At 46.1% G+C, this 20,028-nt stretch overlaps 1 protein-coding gene across 2 annotated transcripts in view; it reads left to right on the top strand.

The window, feature by feature from the left end:
* The window catches only part of LOC127054456 (sororin-B-like), a 31,604-nt gene extending 17,020 nt beyond the window's left edge, over positions 1-14,584 (top strand). For both annotated transcript variants that reach the window (XM_050960661.1, XM_050960660.1), the window contains 5 exons: positions 6,717-6,779; positions 12,895-12,933; positions 13,368-13,406; positions 13,691-14,179; positions 14,364-14,584. In XM_050960661.1, the coding sequence (XP_050816618.1) occupies positions 6,717-6,779; positions 12,895-12,933; positions 13,368-13,406; positions 13,691-14,179; positions 14,364-14,444 (711 nt within the window). In that variant the 3' untranslated portion in view covers positions 14,445-14,584. The remainder of the gene's footprint in view (positions 1-6,716; positions 6,780-12,894; positions 12,934-13,367; positions 13,407-13,690; positions 14,180-14,363) is intronic.
* The last annotated feature ends 5,444 nt before the right edge of the window (positions 14,585-20,028 follow it).

Genomic DNA, 20,028 nt, shown 5'->3' on the forward strand with positions numbered 1-20,028 from the left:
TGCTCCCGGAGGCCAATACTGTCAAATTGCGACCACTCTACCCTACAGTACCCCAAATTTGATCTGGCAAGGTTGATTTCAGCGCTAATCCCCTCGTAGGGGGAGGAATACATACATCGATTTTAAGAGCCCTTTAAGTCGGAAAAAACGGCTTCATCATGTGAACAGGTGCAGGGTTAAATCGATATAATGCTGCTAAATTCGACCTAAACTCGTAGTGTAGACCAGGGCTAAGATATCCCAGAACAATCCTTTGTCTTTAGTCATAAACAAGACATCCCCTGCTGTTTGTTTTATTCTTTAGTTTTCCTCTGTTGTAGATTTCATGGTTTTTCAATTTGCACTTGGCTCAGTTTGCAAACAGGCATACCCTGAGGCATACAATACATAGGAGCATTTCTAAGGTGTGCCACCTCCTGGTGATCTGCCTTAACTCCAAGACCTAAAAAGCATAATTTGTAGTATAGATACATAACTCCTTAAATATTATTCATACATACATTTCACACTAATCAGAACGAAAGTGGAGTACTGGCTGTCAGCAGAGACCTCTCATGCCATCCTTCAGTGAACTATTATGCAGATATCTGACTCAGGGGATCACTGTAAAACCTTATGAACCTCCCTGTAATCTCTGCCAGTGGGCACCATGAGTCCTTGAGTCAATCATCACCCCACCCGCCCCCACACACATTGGTGAAGTAGGGTCAGCCACCAGCTAATCCACATCTCTCTGTGCAGAACCCTCTTGCCTACACAGTGCATCCAAAACTATGCTTTCCTTGCCCTGAATATGTACAATTTCCATATCGTAATTTTGAAGTGCTGTATTCCAGCATAGAAGTCAGGAGTTGGTATCTTTTTTGTTCTGTGAAGCCATACCAATGGAGAGTGGCCTATTAGCTTCCTGAATTTTCTGTTAAGTAGGTATGGCCTTAACTCCTTGATCACCCACACAATTGCACAACTTTCTCTTTCTAGGACAGTGAAAGGTCCTGTGTGGGGGTCAGTTTTTTACTTAAAGCAGTAGGATGCTTCTTATTGCCTTTGCTCACTTGCATCAATATAGTCCCCAGACCTGTATTGGATGCTTCTGTGCAGAGTTCAAACATCTTGTTAAACTTTAGACTAGCTTCTCTGACAAAACTCTTTTCACTATTATTAAAATCCTCCAGACAGGCAGAAATCCAAACCACCATGTGAGGCTGGGTCTTCTTGCAGAGGTCTATAATTGCATACGCAAGGTCTCTGAAACACTCCACAAACCTGAGGTGGTAATTTGCTAAGCCTGTAAAAGACTGAACTTGCTTTTTGGTTCAGGGCACAGGCCAGTTAACAATGGATTCCACTTTTAGGGGATCTGGCCCCCTCCAATCCAGTGACCTAGATAAGGGACTTTGACTGCCCAGCCTTACACTTTGATGCTGTAATTGTGAGACCTGTATCTCTGAATTTCTTCAGCACAATTCCCAAGTTTGTGTGATCGTGATACTTTTAACCTGTTTATATGCTGTTTGTGCTGCTACCTTTCTGTTGGGCCTTTGGACATTGTAGGTAACATCATTAAACCCTTTCTACTACCTCAAAAGGCCCCTCTCATGAGTTTTGCATTTTGTACTTTATTTACAGGGTCTAGCACCAGTGTTAAATCCCCCACATGAAATGATTGATCCCAGGTATTGTGATCAGATCATTCTTTCTGAGCAACCTGGCTTTTAAAAATGAGGCTTTGCTGCGCTATCCCCATCATGGATTTTAAATCCACCCCGAACCCCTGCACATATTCTGTCACCGGTCTCCCCTCTGCTTCAGTGCCACCCTTCCAGGAGTCTCTAATGAGATCCAGGGGACCTCTGACCATTCTATACAGGAGGTCAAATGGGCAAGCTCCATGGACTCTGGGTGCACCTCCTGATATGCAGACAGAGTAACACTACATCCCTGTTTACTTACATTCCTAGCATGGATTTTAGGATCCAGTTGAACCTGTCAATAAATCCATTTGTTTCTGGGTGGGTTTTTTTCCCACACATTTTTCATAAATCTCCCAAATAGCTGGGATATGGAATCTGATCCACTATTTGATGAGACCTCTTTTGGAAAGCCCCCCTGCTGAATACGGAGAACTGTGCCTTAGCAACAGTTTCAGCTTCCACATTTGACAGAGCAACTGTTTCTGGATACCTGATGACAAAATCCACCACCAATAATATACATTTTCCCCCTCTGAGTTTGCCTTATGATGGTCATAGCAAGCCTGAAAAATGCTGCTTCAATTGCCAGTAAAGGATGCAAAGGAGCCTGGCAGAGACATTGTCACAAGGCTTGCAGTATTCCTCTACTTCATTATGAATATGGGGCCAATAGAAATTTTTCTTAAGCCTTTCGTATGTCTTCTCCATTCCTAAGTGACCAGTGAAAGGGCAGTTTTGGGCTAAGAGCTTTAACTCCACACAATGCTTTGGGGACTGATTATTTGTAGGGCCCCCTTGGGACTTCTGTTTTCTCCAACCGAGCTTCCCTTTAAATCCTTCCCTCTTCTGAAGGCCTCCTGCTGTGCTCTCTATCTGGATCACGACTGAGAGTGGCCTCCCTTATGCTCCCCCAGGAGATGTCTGCTGTTGGTTCTGCAGCAAACTCCATTTCGCTCTTGGTGTACTGAGAGCTGTCTCAGCTAAGAGGACGACGACTCCTCATTTCTCTCCCCTTTAGACACATTGCTGTGTTCTGCTGGCCTCTCACACGCACACCCCTCCCCGCCCCCCACAGCATTTACCTCTGGGACCTTTGGGACACAATACTAATAGCCTTGGCCAGTGATATTCTGTCATTTACCACCAATACATCAGCCAGTAAATTCTTAAAAATGCCTACGTTCAAAATAACCCTTAAGCCTTCCCACTCTAATTCAGTGGGAGCTAAAGACACGCTGGTTCTAAACTGCCCCAAGACCAGGAGTGTTAACTCTTTACCGGGAGCATATCCACCTCCTTAATGACATACCTCCTGAGTAGAAGAGGTGTGAGATTCTCTCTCCTCCCTGGCACATTATACCTTGGCCTCCCTAATAGACTCTTTATCTACCTCCAGGAGGTCAGACTGCACAACATTTAACTAGAACCCCCTTTGGCATCACTGAAGGCTCTGAACTGAGGGTAGCTGCATTAACTTAGCTAGATCAGGCATTGTATTTAGACTCCCCATTGTTTGTGCATGTGTTCTAGGGACCCACATAAGAGAAAATACTTTGGACTGTTCCCTCAGGCTGGGATCTGATCATCAGGGTTACTAGGAGGGGGCCTGTACTGGACTTGTGTGTGCTTATTCCCCTCCCCTTCTTCCTTTTCCCTAGGAGCAAACCAGGGGCTCCCTTTTACCCCAGGCTTTTGGCCTTCCTTTTGGGACTTGTGCTCTAGGAATGGTCTCGCTTACAGGTATAAGTCAGCAGCACTGGCTGCCTCTTCCATGGTTGCTGGGGAAATTTCTTACACCTCTACCCTCACCTCATTGGAGCAGACACCAAAGAACTGCGCCTGAGCAAATAGATCTACCAACCGGTGATTGTTTCTCCCCTTTTACTTTTTATCTATTTTCTCCATTTCACCATATATCCTGCCATCCAGTTGTTAGATCTATGGGGTAACTTGAAACCTTCCTAATGCCGACTCCTTAACCCAATCATACAACATAGCTTATTTACATTCACATAATTAAACCAGTTCTCAACCTATTTACCACCGTGAGCCACATATGCAGCTTTCAGTGTGTTATGTGGGCCACACCTACACTATTGTGCTCTGTATGGCCTCAGGATGTCACATGGGCTGCAGCTGGGTGCTCATTGGGCCGCAAGCAGCCCACTCGCTGCAGGTTGAGAATGACTGACTGGATTAAAAGTTTATAGGGCTTTGCCAGTCACTTTGGGAGGTAAGATGGCAGAGTCTGTTCAGCAGGGATTTTGTGCACCCTGCCTATCCTTTCAAAGGTGGTCATATTCTTCAGTGGGTCAACAGTTTTCCCCTGTAACTCAGGCAGTTTCTCCCAGCTGGGTGAGCCCAAGGAGGATGACTTGCGGGCTGAGAGTTCTGTTTGGGTAATTCCAGCTTTTTAAGTTTGTGCCTTTCCTTCTCCTTTCCTTTAACTTCTGTGACCTGCTTTCGCTCCTCTGCTTTTTGGCTTTCTCTGCTGCTTCTGGTTTATGATCTCCCTCTTGGCCAGTTCTAACTGGAGGGCTGCCCCTCTGGGACCTGTGCCAGGCTGGTTTCCTAAGCCTGCACCTCCCACTCAACTTCAGGTAATTTCGATGGATGAATTAGTTCTCCATGATGCTTATCATATTGCATGACTAGAGATTTTTATCCCCTCTACTATTTTCCCTGTAGCCTCCAGGCTATGATCTGTGCACAGTTTTTCCAACTGTGATTTGGTATGTTTGGCATGTCTCTGGCTTACTCATCCTGTCCTTTATGTTCTATTTCCCTTACCCCAAATAAATCAATGGAAAACAACAAACCATAACCTTTTTCTTTACCTGTTTCCAAGACTCCCCAACTTCACAGCCATGGGCAACACAAGCTCTTCCCGGCCCTGCTGTTACTCTACAAGCTCGCAGTTGGCACACTCAAGCCCTCTGTGTGGCCTCCCTGGAGTCACCAGCTCCTGTTCCCCTGGACACTCCCGATATTCACAGATTTGCTGCTTTCAAAGAAGCAGTACAGCCCAGCTTACCAGTTCCATCTGAGGCTCACCGCTCTGCTTAATACACAGCACTGAGATATGCTTATAGCGAAATCAAGTATAAATATATTTAACAAACCATAGTAGCAAGTACAAGTATTGGAAACAAATGGTGACATATAAAATAAAATCATGACACACATTCCAGACCCAGATTTAATTAACAAGATACTGTCATGTCTGGTAGAGTCCTGCTCACCCAAAACCCTTGCAGAGCTTTTCAGCCAGGCTGGCTGTGACCCTCCTTTCATGAGGCAGCATGCTGTCAGTCTGCCTGCTCCATCAGTGGTTCTCAGCCAGGTTTCAGGGGGTCTGCCAAAATAAACCAGAGAGCAGGGCTGGCGTTAGACTTGCTGGTGCCCAGGACAAAAAGCTGAAGCCCGAGCCCTGCTGGGGGCTTGAAGCCGAAGCCAGAACAACTTAACTTCACAGGGCCCTTGTGGTGGGGGGCCCTGAGCTATTGGCCTGCTTGCTACCCCCTAATGCCAACCCTGGCTTTTAATCTACTGGATATGCAGAAAAACAGTAGTTGTGGCACAAGTGGGCTGTGGAATTATTTTTTAGCATGTTGGCGGGGCTCAGAAAGAAAAAGGTTGAGAATCCTTGTGCTAGATGAAAGATTCAGTGTTCCTTTTCACCCTAAGATATCCCCGAACAATCCTTTGTCTTTACTTGTAAACGGGACATCTCCCTGCCCTCTGTTACACTCTAGAAAGATTTCATCTCTTGTAGATTTCACAATCTTTCAGTGTGTACTTGGCTCAGTAGGCAAAGAGCATACAAATGGCTAGACGGGGAGATAGGTGTTTATCTCCTACCTGAAGGGAACATTTCCAAGGTATGTCATCTTCTGGCGATCTGCCTTAACTCCAAAACCTTCATAGTATAATTTTCAGTGTAGATACGTAACTTCATCAGTATCTGTTCATACATTTTGTAATGATTATGATGGCCAGTGGGCTACCTCATATGCCACCCTTTGGTGTGAACTACTATGCAGCCATCTGACCCAGGAAATCCCTGTAAAATGCCTATACCCCTGTGCCCCGTGCCCCATGCCCTCTGCCAGTTGGCATCACGGGGTCCCTGAGTCACAAGCTGATTCCCAGGAAAGCTGCTTTAAGAGCTTCTGCCACCTGGACCCTCAGGAGAGGTAGAAGGACCATCTCTACTTTATCTTTTGTACCATTCCTTGCATATACACTCACACTCTTCCTTGGGAAATTGGCAGTAAGAGACAATGGTCCTGCTCTGTCTCTGGCATGCCAAAGAAGTCCGATGGTCCAGATCCCCTGTTACATGATGGTCTGGCCTGTTACAGAGCATGGGGGCTGTCATGAATATTCACACAAATGCCCAGCCTCCCTTGTCCATATCTAACGTCCTCACCCTCATTATGTTGGGGTGTCCTTAACCTATAGATTTGTATAGTAATGGTTTCAACTAATTGTCATATACATCAATTCATTGCCAAGGCCAGTTTGCAGTTAAGCATTTGCCAACATTTTATGCTAAAATATCCAAATCTAGTATCAGTTCAGTGTTCCTGTGGTTACCTGGTATTACGTTGTACAAACTGTCTGCTTTAAGCACAGTATTCCCAGTTCCCCAAACCTCAGGGTCACTGTTGAGCCATTTATCTATAACACACAGTTCATGGGCCTCAAAGCCTTATTATGGTAACTGGGTAAGCTAATGTCTTACAGGAGCCAGGCCTGTAGGTTCCTTGCATTACTGTTAAGTAAAATAAAATGGGCTCAGTGGCCTACAGCTGTGGGTCGTCAAAGACGATTGTGTTCCAGTCTGACCTTTCTTCCCTTAGGAACATCTGTTTCTTTTATCTTATGCTTGGATTGGAAGCTACGTGAAGCAGGGGCCATTTTTCTAGTTCTGTGTACACCACGTAGCACAATGGGGTCCCAGGCTCTGCTACAGTGCAAGAAACAATAAGTCTTGTCTATTTTATCCTCTTTATGCAGCTTCCAGCTCCGGCGGTGAAGCGATCGATCATGGTGAAAAAGATCATGCCCCGAAAACAGCAGGTCTGTGAGTCAAACCTTCCTGTCGCTGTTGTTTGTGCAGCACGTGAACTGAAATCTGTTTTGATTATACTCCCAAACCCCAAACCAGCCACAGACCAAGCATCGCTTTCTAGCCTGTAGGATAAGTACAAGAATAAAGAATTAGTTAGCATAAGTTTGGTTACGCGTGTGTGTGTGTGGGGGGTGCGTGTGTGGTAAAGGAGGCCCCAATCAGCAAGTAAAAGAAGACCATAAAAATAATTAGTATTACTTGTAGTGTGGGAATGTTGTATGGTTTTAAAAGTAACTAAGAAAATAAAGAGCTGCAGTAATAAGACAAAGGAAAACTGTCTTAAAAGAAACAAGCCCAAACCTTCCCACTGTTCTGCTAGTAAGCAAGAGAGGAGGTGGGGAGAGAAGATAAGATTTACAGCCTCTTTTCTCTGCAAGGTCTTTTCTTTCTTATCTGAATTAAGACTTGGAATAAGATCAAGTTGATCTTTAGCTGAAGTCAGTAATGGGCAATGACATCGCTTGTTTGATAAAGGGTATAAAAAATAAACTTTTAGCAGGTTCATTGCTAATACCCTGCCTAACCACGTTGGAACTGACCAATATGGGTCTAAGCATCCCCTGGGTTAAGCCCATTTATAAGTATCTCGATCAAAAGTTCATAAATGTTCTGTTACTGTTTGGATGCAGTAAGTTGCTTACTAGTTAGACTTTTTAGGCATGTTTAGATCAACTGTATAAATATCATTTGGCCTTGGGATTTAATAAAGGAATTTATGGTTAAATTTAGTGTTTGGTGGTTTCCCATATCAATATTAATAATTCCAACACAGCCCATTGAGAAAGGAAAGGCAAAGATAATTTTGTTTCTGTTTCCAGCTCTGGAACGGAGTGCTCTCTAGCATTTAGAGAAGAGTGGGCTGGGTGGCAGGACACCGACTATTAGTTCTGGCGCTGCGGCAGGTTTTCTGTATCCTATGTTACAGGTGAGGCAAAGAGTGCTTAAATGACTTGGGCAGGATTATGCAAGGCTGTGAATAGGACCTAGGAGTCCTGCTCCCCGGCCTTTTTCTGTACTCGTTAGACACGCTGCCTTCCAGAACTGGACAGAGAACCCAGAAAGCCTGATTTCCAGTCCACTGCTCTGACCACTAGAGACAGCCCCCCGTGACCCATTATGAAGCCGAGATGTTTGTATCTGACTTGGAATGAATTCCATCTTTATTCATTTAATGGATGGACTTTAAAAATCAGACTTCAGCAAACTCAGAGAACTGGTAGGTCGGTTCTGTCATGGATCCACAGCTACACCCCAGCTTTTAAACAGTCTCTTGGAAAGCCCCCCTTTAGTGTGGCAGATCCCTAAGGAGTCCCACTCCTTTCTTCAGGGTAGGCCATGCAGCCTCACTGCCTCCTAGACTGAGTGTCTGTGCTCCAGCACTTCTGCTCTACATTGTGAGCTGTGCCTAGCAAGTCCAACTGAGAGAGTCTCCTGGTAGAGACTTGTACACTCTTTAGGAACTAGTGCATCTCAGCAGATATTTATTGTAGGTAGGTAACAGAATGCAGGACTCCAGAACAAATCATGCCAAACCAACCTAATTTCCTCCTTTGGAAAGATAATGGGCCTACTGGATGGGGCAAAGCAACAGATGATATGTTTAGACTTTAGTAAGACTTTTGATACAGTCTCATGTGACATTCTCATAAGCAAATTAAGGAAATATGAAATTATGATAAGTTGGGTGCAAAACTGGTTGAAAGATTGTGTCCAGTTTTTGTTCTCAAAGAGTAGTTATGAATGGTTCACTGTCAAACTGGGAGGGCCTATCTAATAGGGTCCTGCAAAGATCTGTCCTGGGTCAGGTACTATTCAATACTTTATTAATGACTCAGATAATGAAGTGGAGAGTATGCTTATAAAATTTGTGCATGACACTGTGATGGGTTGGATCACAGAAACGCCCTTGGGGCTGCCAGCTGATGTGCCAAGACTACTACTGTTCCTGCTTTCTTGCCCTGGCAGCTTAGGACTCCAGCACCCAGCCTGGTTTGAGCCAGACCTGCTAGCCTGTTGCAAACCCAGACCCAGGTCTGGACCACATTCCCAAAGCTGCAGACTTAACTGAAAGCAACTTACAGAAGAGTTCCTGTCTTTAACACTCAGATGCCCAACTCCCAATGAGGTCTAAAACCCAAATAAATCCGTTTTACCCTGTATAAAGCTTGTATAGGGTAAACTCAAATTGTTTGCTGTCTATAACACTGATAGAGAGATATGCACAGCTGTTTGCCCCCGCTCCTCCACAGGTATTAATACATACTCTGAGGAAAGATTGAAAAACTTGGGCACGTTTAGTCTTGCGAAAAGAACTGAGGGGAACTGATAGCAATATTCAAATATATTAAGGGCTGTTATAAAGAGGCCAGTGATCAACTGTTTTCCACATTCACTGAAAGCAGGACAAGAAGTAATCGGCTTAATGTGCAGCAAAGGAGATTCAGGTTAGATACTAAGAAAAACTTGCTAACCCTAAGGATAGTTAATAAGTTTCCCAGGGAGGTTGTGGAACCCCTGTTACTGGAGGTTTTTAAAAACAGGTTAGCCAAGCACCAGTCAGGAATGTTTACTAGGTTTACTTGGTCCAGCCTCAGCACTGGTGGATGGACTAGATGGCAGATCCCTTCCAACACTACACTTCTTAGTGTATATTGTACTGCTACTTGTCTGGAGCAGTTAATGGCGCAGCAACTGCGTGAGCACCAGTTTAGACTTAAAATATTCCTATTCTGACTGCAACATCTCATAAAGAGATTCTCAACTGTTATAATACAGGAAAAATCAGGAATTTGAGAAACTGGGATGATGTGGATTTTGAAAGCTGTTTTCTAATCTGTGTAGCCCACCTAATAGATCTTAAAGCCAGAGGGACCATTAGATCACCTAGATCGTTATGCAGGCTAGAGAATTTCACCCAGTTACTACTGCATTGAGCCCAATAGCTTGTTTGACTAAAGCATCTTCCAGAAAAGAAATCAAGAGATGGAGAATCCAACACTTCCCTTCAGAGTTTGTTCCAGTGAATCACCTTCTATTTAAAAAAATAAAATAAAAATAAAAGGCGGGGGGGGGGGGGGAGGGGCGGTCATTTCTAATTGGATTGTGTCTGGCTTTAACTTCCAGCCATTGGTTCTTATTCTGCCTTTCTCCTCTAGGCTGCTAAAGAACCCTTTAGTACCTGGGCTTTTTTCCTGGTGAAAGTATTTATATGCCATAATTGAGTCACCTCTTGTTCTTCTTTGAGAAGCGTCCCTATAGGTGCTCCGTGTCTGGATACGTACACGCCTGTGCGCTCTTCACTGGAGATTTTTGTCAACAGTGTCCGTGGGTCTGCACCCCAGACACCCTCGTGCCCATTACAAGAGTATATGGGGGAGATGGACCTGCTTCCACTCCAGTTCCTTCTCAACTGTCTGTGGCTTGAGATGGAGTATCACGGTGTCCGTTAGGAACCACATGTGCAGGCCCCAGTACCATCCAGGCTCCCCTCCATATCCTACCTTTCTGGGAGCTCATCATCTTGGACAGATGGATTCTAGAAGTAATTTCCATAGTCTGTTCCATCCAGTTGAGCTCCTTCCCACTCTCTGTCCCTCTTCAGGGACCCCTTTACCTCCCTCCACAAAGACAAGAGGTACAATCCCTCCTAGTTCTGAGGGTGATCTAACCTGTCCCACTGGACTTCATTGGGAAAGGATTCTAGTCTCAGTACTTCCTCGTCCTGAAGAAAAACGGGAATGGGTAGGTGGGTGGAGGAGACCAGTTCTAGACCTCAGGACTTCTTCATTAGCTCCCAACAATTCAGTATGACGACCCTAGCAACAATAATTCCCTTTCTGAATCTAGGAGATTAGTTTGGTTTGTTTCCCTCAACCTTATTTTCATGGTGTCATTCATCCCTCACACAAACAATTCCTGTTTTGTGGTAGGCAGGGACGACTGCCAGTATTGCGTCCTAATCTTCAGCTTCTCCACCATCCCCATCCACGTCCAAGGGTCTTTATCAAGTTCTGTCAGCCACAGCAGCCTATCTTTGCCAGATAGGCATCATCATCTTTTCCTGCCTAGATGACTAGCTCCTGAAAGGCTGCTAACTTGTCAAAGCACAGAGAGTAACCAGCAAGAGTGTCTCTGTTCACTTCCTGGGTCTCCACCTCAACATGGAGACGTTTATCCTAACACCCACACAACATATCGATTTAATCTGAGCGACTCTGGACTCCTTCCACCAGAGCATACTTATCCAGGGACAGATTCACCCCGGTATCCAACCTTGTTTCAATAATCCAACACAGTCCACTAACCACTGTGAGGATTTGCCTGAACTTCTGGACCATACGGCAGCCTGTATGTTCACGATTCCCATTTTCAGTGTCTTCAAGCATGGCTGAGAACCATCGACGCCCCCTACAGACACAATCTATCCAAGTGGGTGTCAGTACCTCAGAAGGGCCTTGAGTCTCTGAACTCGTGGAAGGACCTACAAAAAGTGTGCATGGGCGCTCTGTTTGTTTGTACAGCATCCTCCAATGAAGATCATCACCACAGATGACTGTCACATGTTGGGGTGCAGACTCCCAAAACCTCACAGTTCAGGGCAAATGGACCACTCAGGAGGCGATCCTCCGTATCAACATACTGGAGCTCAGAACAGCCAGTTACACTTGCCATCACTTCCTACTATACATCAAGGACAACAGCGCAGCAGTGTGTTACATCAATCAGCATGGAGGAGCAAGATCCCAGTCCTTGTGCATCAAAGCCATAAAACTATGGTCCTGGTGCCTATCACATTGCATATAGGTGTGAGCGCTTTTCTGCAGCCCTCCTCTCAGTGTGACTACTTGATGGCTCTACTTCCTGTAAAATGCTCTTTAGCTCACAATCTCGACTACCTGCTGAATTTAAAAACCACAGACTTATTGCTGAGCTCCATCAAAGTTTACCTAGCTGCCATCACAGCTTCTCACCTTCCCAGAGAAGGGTTCTCAGTCTTTGCCCCACCCCACCACTACAAGATTTATCAAAGGCCTATTCAACATCTTCCCTCCTATCAAGGAACTAACTCTGCCAAGAGACCTCACTTTACTCCTTGCCTTTTACCTCAACAGGACTAGGCCCGTTTCAGGTTTCCCCTGGACTCTTCATCTCTGTTGCAGAACAAATTAAGGGACATCCGATCTCCACCCAAAAATTGTCCATGCGGTTTGCAGGTTGTGTTCTATCATGCTATGAGTTTTCAGGGGTTCATTCCACGCTCCAAAAATTACTGCTTGTATCACCAGGGCTCAATCTACCTTTGTAGCCATTCTCAGAAATTTACCCATCTCAGACATCTGCAAAGTCTTTGCCACACACATTTTACCAGCATTACACTCTTGTGCCCTCTTCCAGGACTGATGCACCCTTTGGTGGTGCTGTCCTTCAAGCAATACTGAATCCACTTCCTCACATTGAGGCCTCATTTTGAGATGTCTCCCTGTGAGTGAGCCACTACCTGCTCTCCTTCTCCTTGGCCTCAGTCTCTTTCTTGGGACTTTTGTGATTGAGAAGGAACTTGAGTGGCCTCAGGTCCGCCCCTCCTTATATACTCTCAAATCTGGGCATAAAGGTCTCTGAGGTGCAAGTGTGGAGCTATGGACACAAACTTCTGGTCAAGAATCTGCGTGTGTCCTGATGTGGAGCATCCCTAGGGGGAGATATCTCGAAGAATTCAAGTTACTATACCAGGTAAGTAACTCCTCAATCTTTTTGATAAAGAGCTCAGTCAGTTTAGTTTCTATCCCACTGTAAGGCATCTCCTCCTCCTCAATCATTTTTGTGGCTGATGTGACTTAGAATCATAAATATCAGAATTGGAAGGGTCCTCAGGAGGTCATCTAGTCCAACCCCCTGCTCAGAGCAGGACCAGCCCCCAGACAGATTTTTGCCTCAGTTCCCTAAGTGGCCCCCTCAAGGATTGAGCTCACAACCCTGGGTTTAGCAGGCCAATGCCAAACCACTGAGCTATCCCTCCCTTGTTTGGCTGATGTAAGTTGCATTAATTTCCCTTTTGCCTTCCAGCCTGCTGTTGCTTTGACTGAAGCAGAACAAATCCCATGTGTAAGTTATTGTAACCTTGAAACATTTGTTTCAATGATTAATCCTTGATTCCTTAAGCTGGTGTGGAGTAAAATGAAAAGCCCCACTGGGGTGGTGTGGCATAATTATATACCTGACACCTGTCGAACTACATTCCCTATGTGTTGCTGAGCACATATCTCATCCCAGACACCCACTTCTGAGAGTTCAGAGTGTCAAGTTCTGAACTGAGACATCTGATGTTTGGGAAATGATCTGATTTTTGTGTGTGTCCTAACAAGTAGCATTGCGTCTGGTATTTCTAAACACACCATAAGTGTCCATGCTCTGTATATGCATGTCTAGCCGCAGTGTTGTACAAGTGTTTTGTCTTGCTGTGCGCCCCTCCCCTCCCTCTCCTTGTCCTCCCACAGCCTTTTGGCTACACACTAATTGAATTCATTTGTTCCTCCAAGGTGACTGGTACTGCTTTTACTCCACGGCGCAGCCCCAGGGTAAGTCTCTATGTTCTCCTCTGGGTTTTGCTAGTATATTGGATATCGGGGGAAGGATGGTCCTGGTGACTTAGGGCACTAGCTCACACTTGGCAGACCTTGAACTTTGACAGACCTGCTTTAACTTAAAGTAAATATAGGCTGAGCTACTTCCTTTAGCCAGCCCTGAGACTGGAGTGATGATTGGCCCCACCAGTGGGGGTCGGGGGGTGGCTGGGAGTTCCATAGGTTAGCTGTATTGGTGAGGGAGAAAAAGGGATAAACTCCATTTCCTTTCCTTGCAGATCTCCCAGAAGGCAGGAAAGGAAAACTTCCCAGTGGAAAGCAGCGAGGCCAAAGGCTGTGGAAGCACTGATGCTAACCCAGTCTTAGCATCATCTCTCCCTGCCAATGCCTCAGGCCTGGTGGAGAAGGCTGCCCTGTCTACAGTTAGCATCACTGCATGTGAATCTCCTCCTCAGGATGAGAGGGATGTGCTGATGACTAAGAAAGTGCGCCGATCCTACAGCCGCCTGGATGCCTCACCCAGCTTGAACATGTCCACACCCACATTCGCCCATGGCCTGCAGAAGAAGTGCTCACTCTTTGGCTTTGAGAAGCTCCTAGTGCCTGATGCACTAGCAGATGTGTCTCCAGTGGGTAAGGTTTCCCCTGCCCAGGAGACTCCAGTGGAGCCCGATGCCTTGGGCTCCACTAAGGAATGGGACACAAATATTCCTGGCATCTCCTTCCCCAAAGAGAAACGGAAGAAAAGGAGGATCCCCCAGATAGATGTGAGTACTGCCTGCTTGGATGGGAGACCTCAAGGGAATTCTAGTATCACTCAAGTGCTCTAGCTGAGGGATGGGGAAATCTTTGGAGCAGGGACCCCTGCATTCTATTAGTTGCTCTGTATCAATCAGCTTGTGCTTGTTATAATTAAGTTTTGTTGTTTGTTTTTTACTTCCTCTGCTCTAGAAATCTGAATTGGATGAGTGGGCTGCTCAAATGAATGCACAGTTTGAAGAAGCAGAGCAGTTTGATCTTGTTGTGGAATGAAGCCTCTCCCCCGTAATCTGCATTATTCTTTTGTACATAGAGCTGATGTGTTGTTTTTTCAGTCTAAAAATTAATAAAATAGTTCTGTCTGTGTCCCTCTTTAGAAGTCTGCTCTATAGATTCAGGTATATATTGCTTACTTGGGCTGTCAAGCAATTAAAAAAAGTAATCGCTCTATTAAATACCCTGTATTTAAATATGTCTGGCTGTTTTCTACATTTTCAAATATATTGGTTTCAGTTACAACACAGAATACAAAGTGTATTGAAATTACAAAAGTAGAATTATGTACAAAAATAACTGCCTTCAGAAATAAAACAATGTAAAACTTTAGAGCCTACAAGTCCACTCAGTCCTTCAGCTAAGCAAAGGTGATGATGATGATGCTGGTTACAAAAATGTAAAAAACATTTTAAAATCTTTAATAAATTTTAGGGTGTCAAGCAATTAATCACTATTAATAGTGCAATTAATTGCACTGTTAACAATAAAATACAATTTTAAATATTTTTGGATGTTTACTACATATTCAAATATATTAATTTCAATTACAACACAGAATACAAGTGTACAGTGTTCTCTACATATTTTATTACAAATATGTACAATGTAAAAAACAAAACAAAAATTGTTTTTCAATTCACCCCATACACAATGTAAAACTTTAGAGCCCCCAAGTCCACTCATTCCTACTTCTTGGTCAGCCAATCACTCAGACATAAGGTTGGTTACATTTTGCAGGAGATAATGATGCCTGCTTCTTGTTTACAATGTTACCTGAAAGTGAGAACAGGTGCTCGCATGGCCCTATTGTAGCCAGTGTTGCAAGATAGTTATGTGCCAGGTGTGCTAAAGATTCATATGTCCCTTCATGTTTCAATCACCGTTCCAGAGAACATGCTTCTATACTGATGATGGGTTCTGCTTGATAACAATCCAAAGTAGTGCAGACCGAGGCATATTCATTTTCATCATCTGAGTCAGATGCCACCAACATAAGATTGACTTTCTTTTTTGGTGGTTTGGGTTCTGTAGTTTCCACATCAGAGTGTTGCTCTTTTAAGACTTCTAAAAGCATGTTCCACACCTTGTCCCTCTCAGATTTTGGAAGGCACTTCAGATTCTTAAACCTTGGGTCGAGTGCTGTAGCTATTTTTAGAAATCTCACAGTGATTTTGTCAAATCTGCTGTGAAAGTGTTCTTAAAACAAACGTGATGGGTTATCATCAGAGACTGCTATAACATGAAATATATGCAGTATGTCGGTAAATCTGGCATACCTTGCAATGCCCACTACAACAGTGCCATGTGAATGCCTGTTCTCACTTTCAGGTGACATTGTAAACAAGGAGCAGGCAGCATTATCTCCTGTCAATGTAAACAAACTTGTTTGTCTTAGCGACTGGCTGAACGAGAAGTAGGACTGAGTGGACTTGTAGGCTGTACAGTTTTACAGTGTTTTGTTTTTGAGTGCTGTTATGCCACTAGGAAAAATAAATCTCCAGTTGTAAATTACACTTTCACCATAAAGAGATTGCACTTCAGTACTTAGTATTTTTCAATTCACCTCATACATTTATTTTATCATTTTTACAGTGCAAATATTTGTAATAAAAAATAATATAAAGTGAGCACTGTGCACTTTATACTTGTGTTGTAATTGAAATCAATATTGAAAAATTAGGAAAACATCCAAAAATATTTAATAAATTTCAGTTGGTATTTTATTTGTTTTATTTATTCATGTATTAATACTTGAGAACAGTCATTGACTCAGTAAGGTAGCTAGAGATTAATATTGGAATGACCTCCTTGCAGGTGGATAGAAGGGGATAAGGGGTCGCTGCACATTGGAAAACATAACTCTCAGCGGGAGTCACTGTATTATGTGGCACTCTGTGCATCTTGCATATCGCCAATAATTAATATAACCTGTGTATTGGAACCTGCATATGTCAGGGGTGGGATGCAAGTCCTGCTTCTCTCCCCACCCCGGAGCTCCTTGCAGTAGAGGTAGGGGCCCACTGTACCTCATTAAGGCAATTAATAGTGCCAAAATTATGGCATTTGTATAAACACCCCTACTCCCTTCCCTCTAAAATGGACTGAGTTTATTTTGAAAGGCAATGCTGCTTTTTTAGTTCATCCCTTTGTGAGAATTGGCAACACTACACTACCCAACAAGCTTGTCTCCCTGAAAAAGCCATTGCCTCGCACACCCTTGCCCAGGGCCAGGCTGCCCATCAGGAGGGTCCCTGCAGCTGCTGACGCACCCTTTAACCTCCTCCATGGCAGGGCCCTGGGAGAAGAATCAGCAACATCAACTGCAGTGCCAGCCTCGGCCCCACCCCCTGGCTGAGGCTGGGTAAGGAGCGAGGCGGATGCATCGGAGACCCAGGCACTGCTCACTCGCATGGAGGCCACTTCCTGGTTTGTACCCAGTGCCTCCCTCCCCATTGGCTACACCTGTGACCAACAGGAGACTAATCACACTCTGTTTTAAGGCACATGCGCAAAGACAATCATACCAGTGTTTTCTTCCTCTCACCGAAGCATTTGGTTCGGCTGCTTACGGGCAGCCACCAGCTGGCAGCAGAGCAACAGCAGTTCAGGGGCTGGAGCTGCTCTATCGGGAGCAGTTCCCCATCTTGCCTGGCACAGAGGCTGCTGTTACACAGGGTGACCTTGCACAGAGAGCGTCTGGGGTGCAGAGATGGGCCCATGCCTGTGTGCGCCACCACCAGCTTGTCCCACCCCCTGAAATCTCAGTGTCCAGTTCCCCACCTGATCATGGGGGAGGCTGCAGGGACCCTGGCTGATTCCCCCTCAGCTTGGGCTTTCTCCAGCAGCACAAGGAGCCTCACAGCCCCTGCAGCATTCCTGCCCAGCCCCCTCCCCACGGGCTCATTACAGCCACACATATGCACAAAGCCCATGTGAGTGGAATGCTTTGCACACACACCCCAAGCACATACACACACTGTGCTGCTCCTGGCTGCAGCTAAGCCACTGAACACTGCACCATGGAAAGCCCCCGGCAGCACGAGGCCCAGGCACTATGGAAAGATTTGGGGGGGGAAGGGGGAGTGGTTGGATCCCTGCCATTGGTAACAGCATGAGGCCTGTCGATCCCACTCGTCCCCCCCCCCAAGCAAAGGATGGGAGGCTGGATGCCACATCAGCGTGACATGGGTGAAGCAGGCATCACTGACGCTTCAGCATAAGAGTGAGGCCCTGGCACATGAGTTGCAACGCCAGCATTCCCACAGAGCCAGCTGAGATGTTCCCTTTCCCAGCCCCTATAGCCTCACAGGGCCAGAAGCCACGGTCCACCTCTCCATGTGCAAAGCAGCTTGATTACATCACCCAACAAAAACTTCGGGGGGGGGGGGCAGAGGGAATGGACGGCATGATAGTCCTTGCATCACATGGGGAGGGGCGCTATCAGTGGTGAGGGATTTGGGGAGAGGCTGCTGCCACCAACTCACTGTCACTGGCCACCTCCCCCCCCCCAGCCATATTCCCCAGCTGCTTGTTTAAGAACTGATTAAATCCCTGCCCCGGGAAGCCAATGGGGGCTAGCTTTAACCTTGCTGTATCTTTGCTGGGGGCAGCGGGATCACATGATATCGATTTGCGCGGGGGGGCTGAATGCTGCACTTTGGCTCTGGCAATGGAGGCAATCCATGCATAACCCTTCTGCCCGTCTGCGTTGGTAGCAACAAGGGCTGGGTTCAGTATCCAGGGGTTCCGTTTCAATAATGCAAAACCGGCTCGACCCCCTACCCAGTGACCTGGGACAATTACATACCACCACCACCCCTCCGGGCGCCTCTAAGAGGCAATACCGCCCCTCTCGCAAGCTCGGCGTCTGAATGTAGCAAAAGCCTTTTAATCAAGGAGGGAAACAATGCAGCATTATGTTGGGGAAACACCACAAACAGGATTCATAACACAAACCGTGAGCAAAAGACCCACCCCTCAAAGGAAGTTTGGCAGTGTCTTTTTCCTGTCAGGGTCTTAAGTCTAGCACTCCAAAAGTCCCCAAAGTCTTTGACCCTGGTCAGTGCAGCCCCAGAGTTCAAAAGTTTATCTGCAGAGTTTTACCACCCAGCCTGGGTTGGGTGGAGGGGTACAGCGGTGTTAAAGGGCACCGTACGTGATCCGAGGCTGACTGCCCCGCCTTTCCATGGGGTTCTGCTGCAGCCCTCACCATGAGCTGCTCCATCAGCCATCTCATGAGCCACTCCAGTCATCCCACAAACTGCTCCATTCCGCCAGCCACTCAGCAACATAGCTTCAGTCCCCGCCCCTCCCCCAGCACTCAGTGATTTCAGCTTGTAGTACGGGAGCCTCGGTGCTGGTGCACCATTGGCCCAATGTGAATCCAACTCAGGAGCCTGTAACTAGACTCCTAGTGGAATTAAAATTAGCTCTGATATTTCACCATAGAGAGAGAAGGAGGTGCAATCAGCATTTCAGGCCCTCAAAGGGGACCTCTACTATCACATACAAATACCTACCCCAAGCCTCTCTGAATTCACTAGGTTTTGGAACCCATGTCCCTTGTCTAGCGAGTGCTACTTAGTTGATGGCGAGTCTCTCTGTCATAAAACAGTTTCATTGTCCTTGATTCACATAATTAGGGTAACAACACTTTATTCTTCCTGCTCCAATAATAGAGAAACTGGGGATCTCACAGCAGCCAAAGTGACCATTTGGGCTGCTGTGGGTTCATGCTAGGCAGGGTGGGTGTGCCTGTGCAAACAAGATCAGCCCCTGAAATTCTTTTCCACAACTCACCACAATTCACCACCAGATGTCAGGGTAAAGCTCATCCTGACTCTGCTTACACATGTCTAGCTTGTGCCCAACAAGTTTTGGGGAGAAATCCAGGCTGGTCCCTTCCTGGTGGAAATGGCAGCCGAGTCTTTGGACCTAGTTTATCTACAGTGGGAGAAAGGACCATGTGGGTCACGGGGAGTGTGAGTGCAAGGGACTGGGGACCACAGGGGTGTGTGTGCAGAGTCCTTATTTATTCCAACACTCATCCCAGATCAGACTCATAAGATGCTTTGTTTGAGGCTGTAAACTCACCCCTGCCCAGCTTCAATAAACCCACCCCAGAGGTGGCTACCAGAGCGAGGGATCCCTGTTATAAACAGCCCCCGCTAACCAGGAGCAGAGATCGCTGAGCTGGAGGGCTGTAACCGATGCAGGAGGTGCTGTGGGCCTGGAGAGAGCTCTGGCTAACAGGAGAAAGAAGGGAGGGGGCTGTCACTCACCTCAGTGGGTCTGACACAGTCCCACCCCCACGCTGGGGCTGCTCTCCAAACCCTGACTCTGTCCCTCATGATACACACACGGTTATTTACACTAGGGCCCTAGGGCAGGCCAGAGTGGTCAGTGTATTAACCCTTGCACAGGCAGCGACAGCCCCTCGCTTCACACCACCACGCCAGCTGCCTTCCTGCGCTGGACTCTTGTGCACCATTGCGCTGTGATTGTTCAAACAGTCCCTATGCCCCAGCTCACATGTGACTGCATCTTGGCACAGTGGGTGAAGTCCCTTGCGCAGTGTGCA

The sequence above is a fragment of the Gopherus flavomarginatus genome, chromosome 6 (genome assembly GCF_025201925.1).
Source record: "Gopherus flavomarginatus isolate rGopFla2 chromosome 6, rGopFla2.mat.asm, whole genome shotgun sequence".
Taxonomy (NCBI): Eukaryota; Metazoa; Chordata; order Testudines; family Testudinidae; genus Gopherus; species Gopherus flavomarginatus.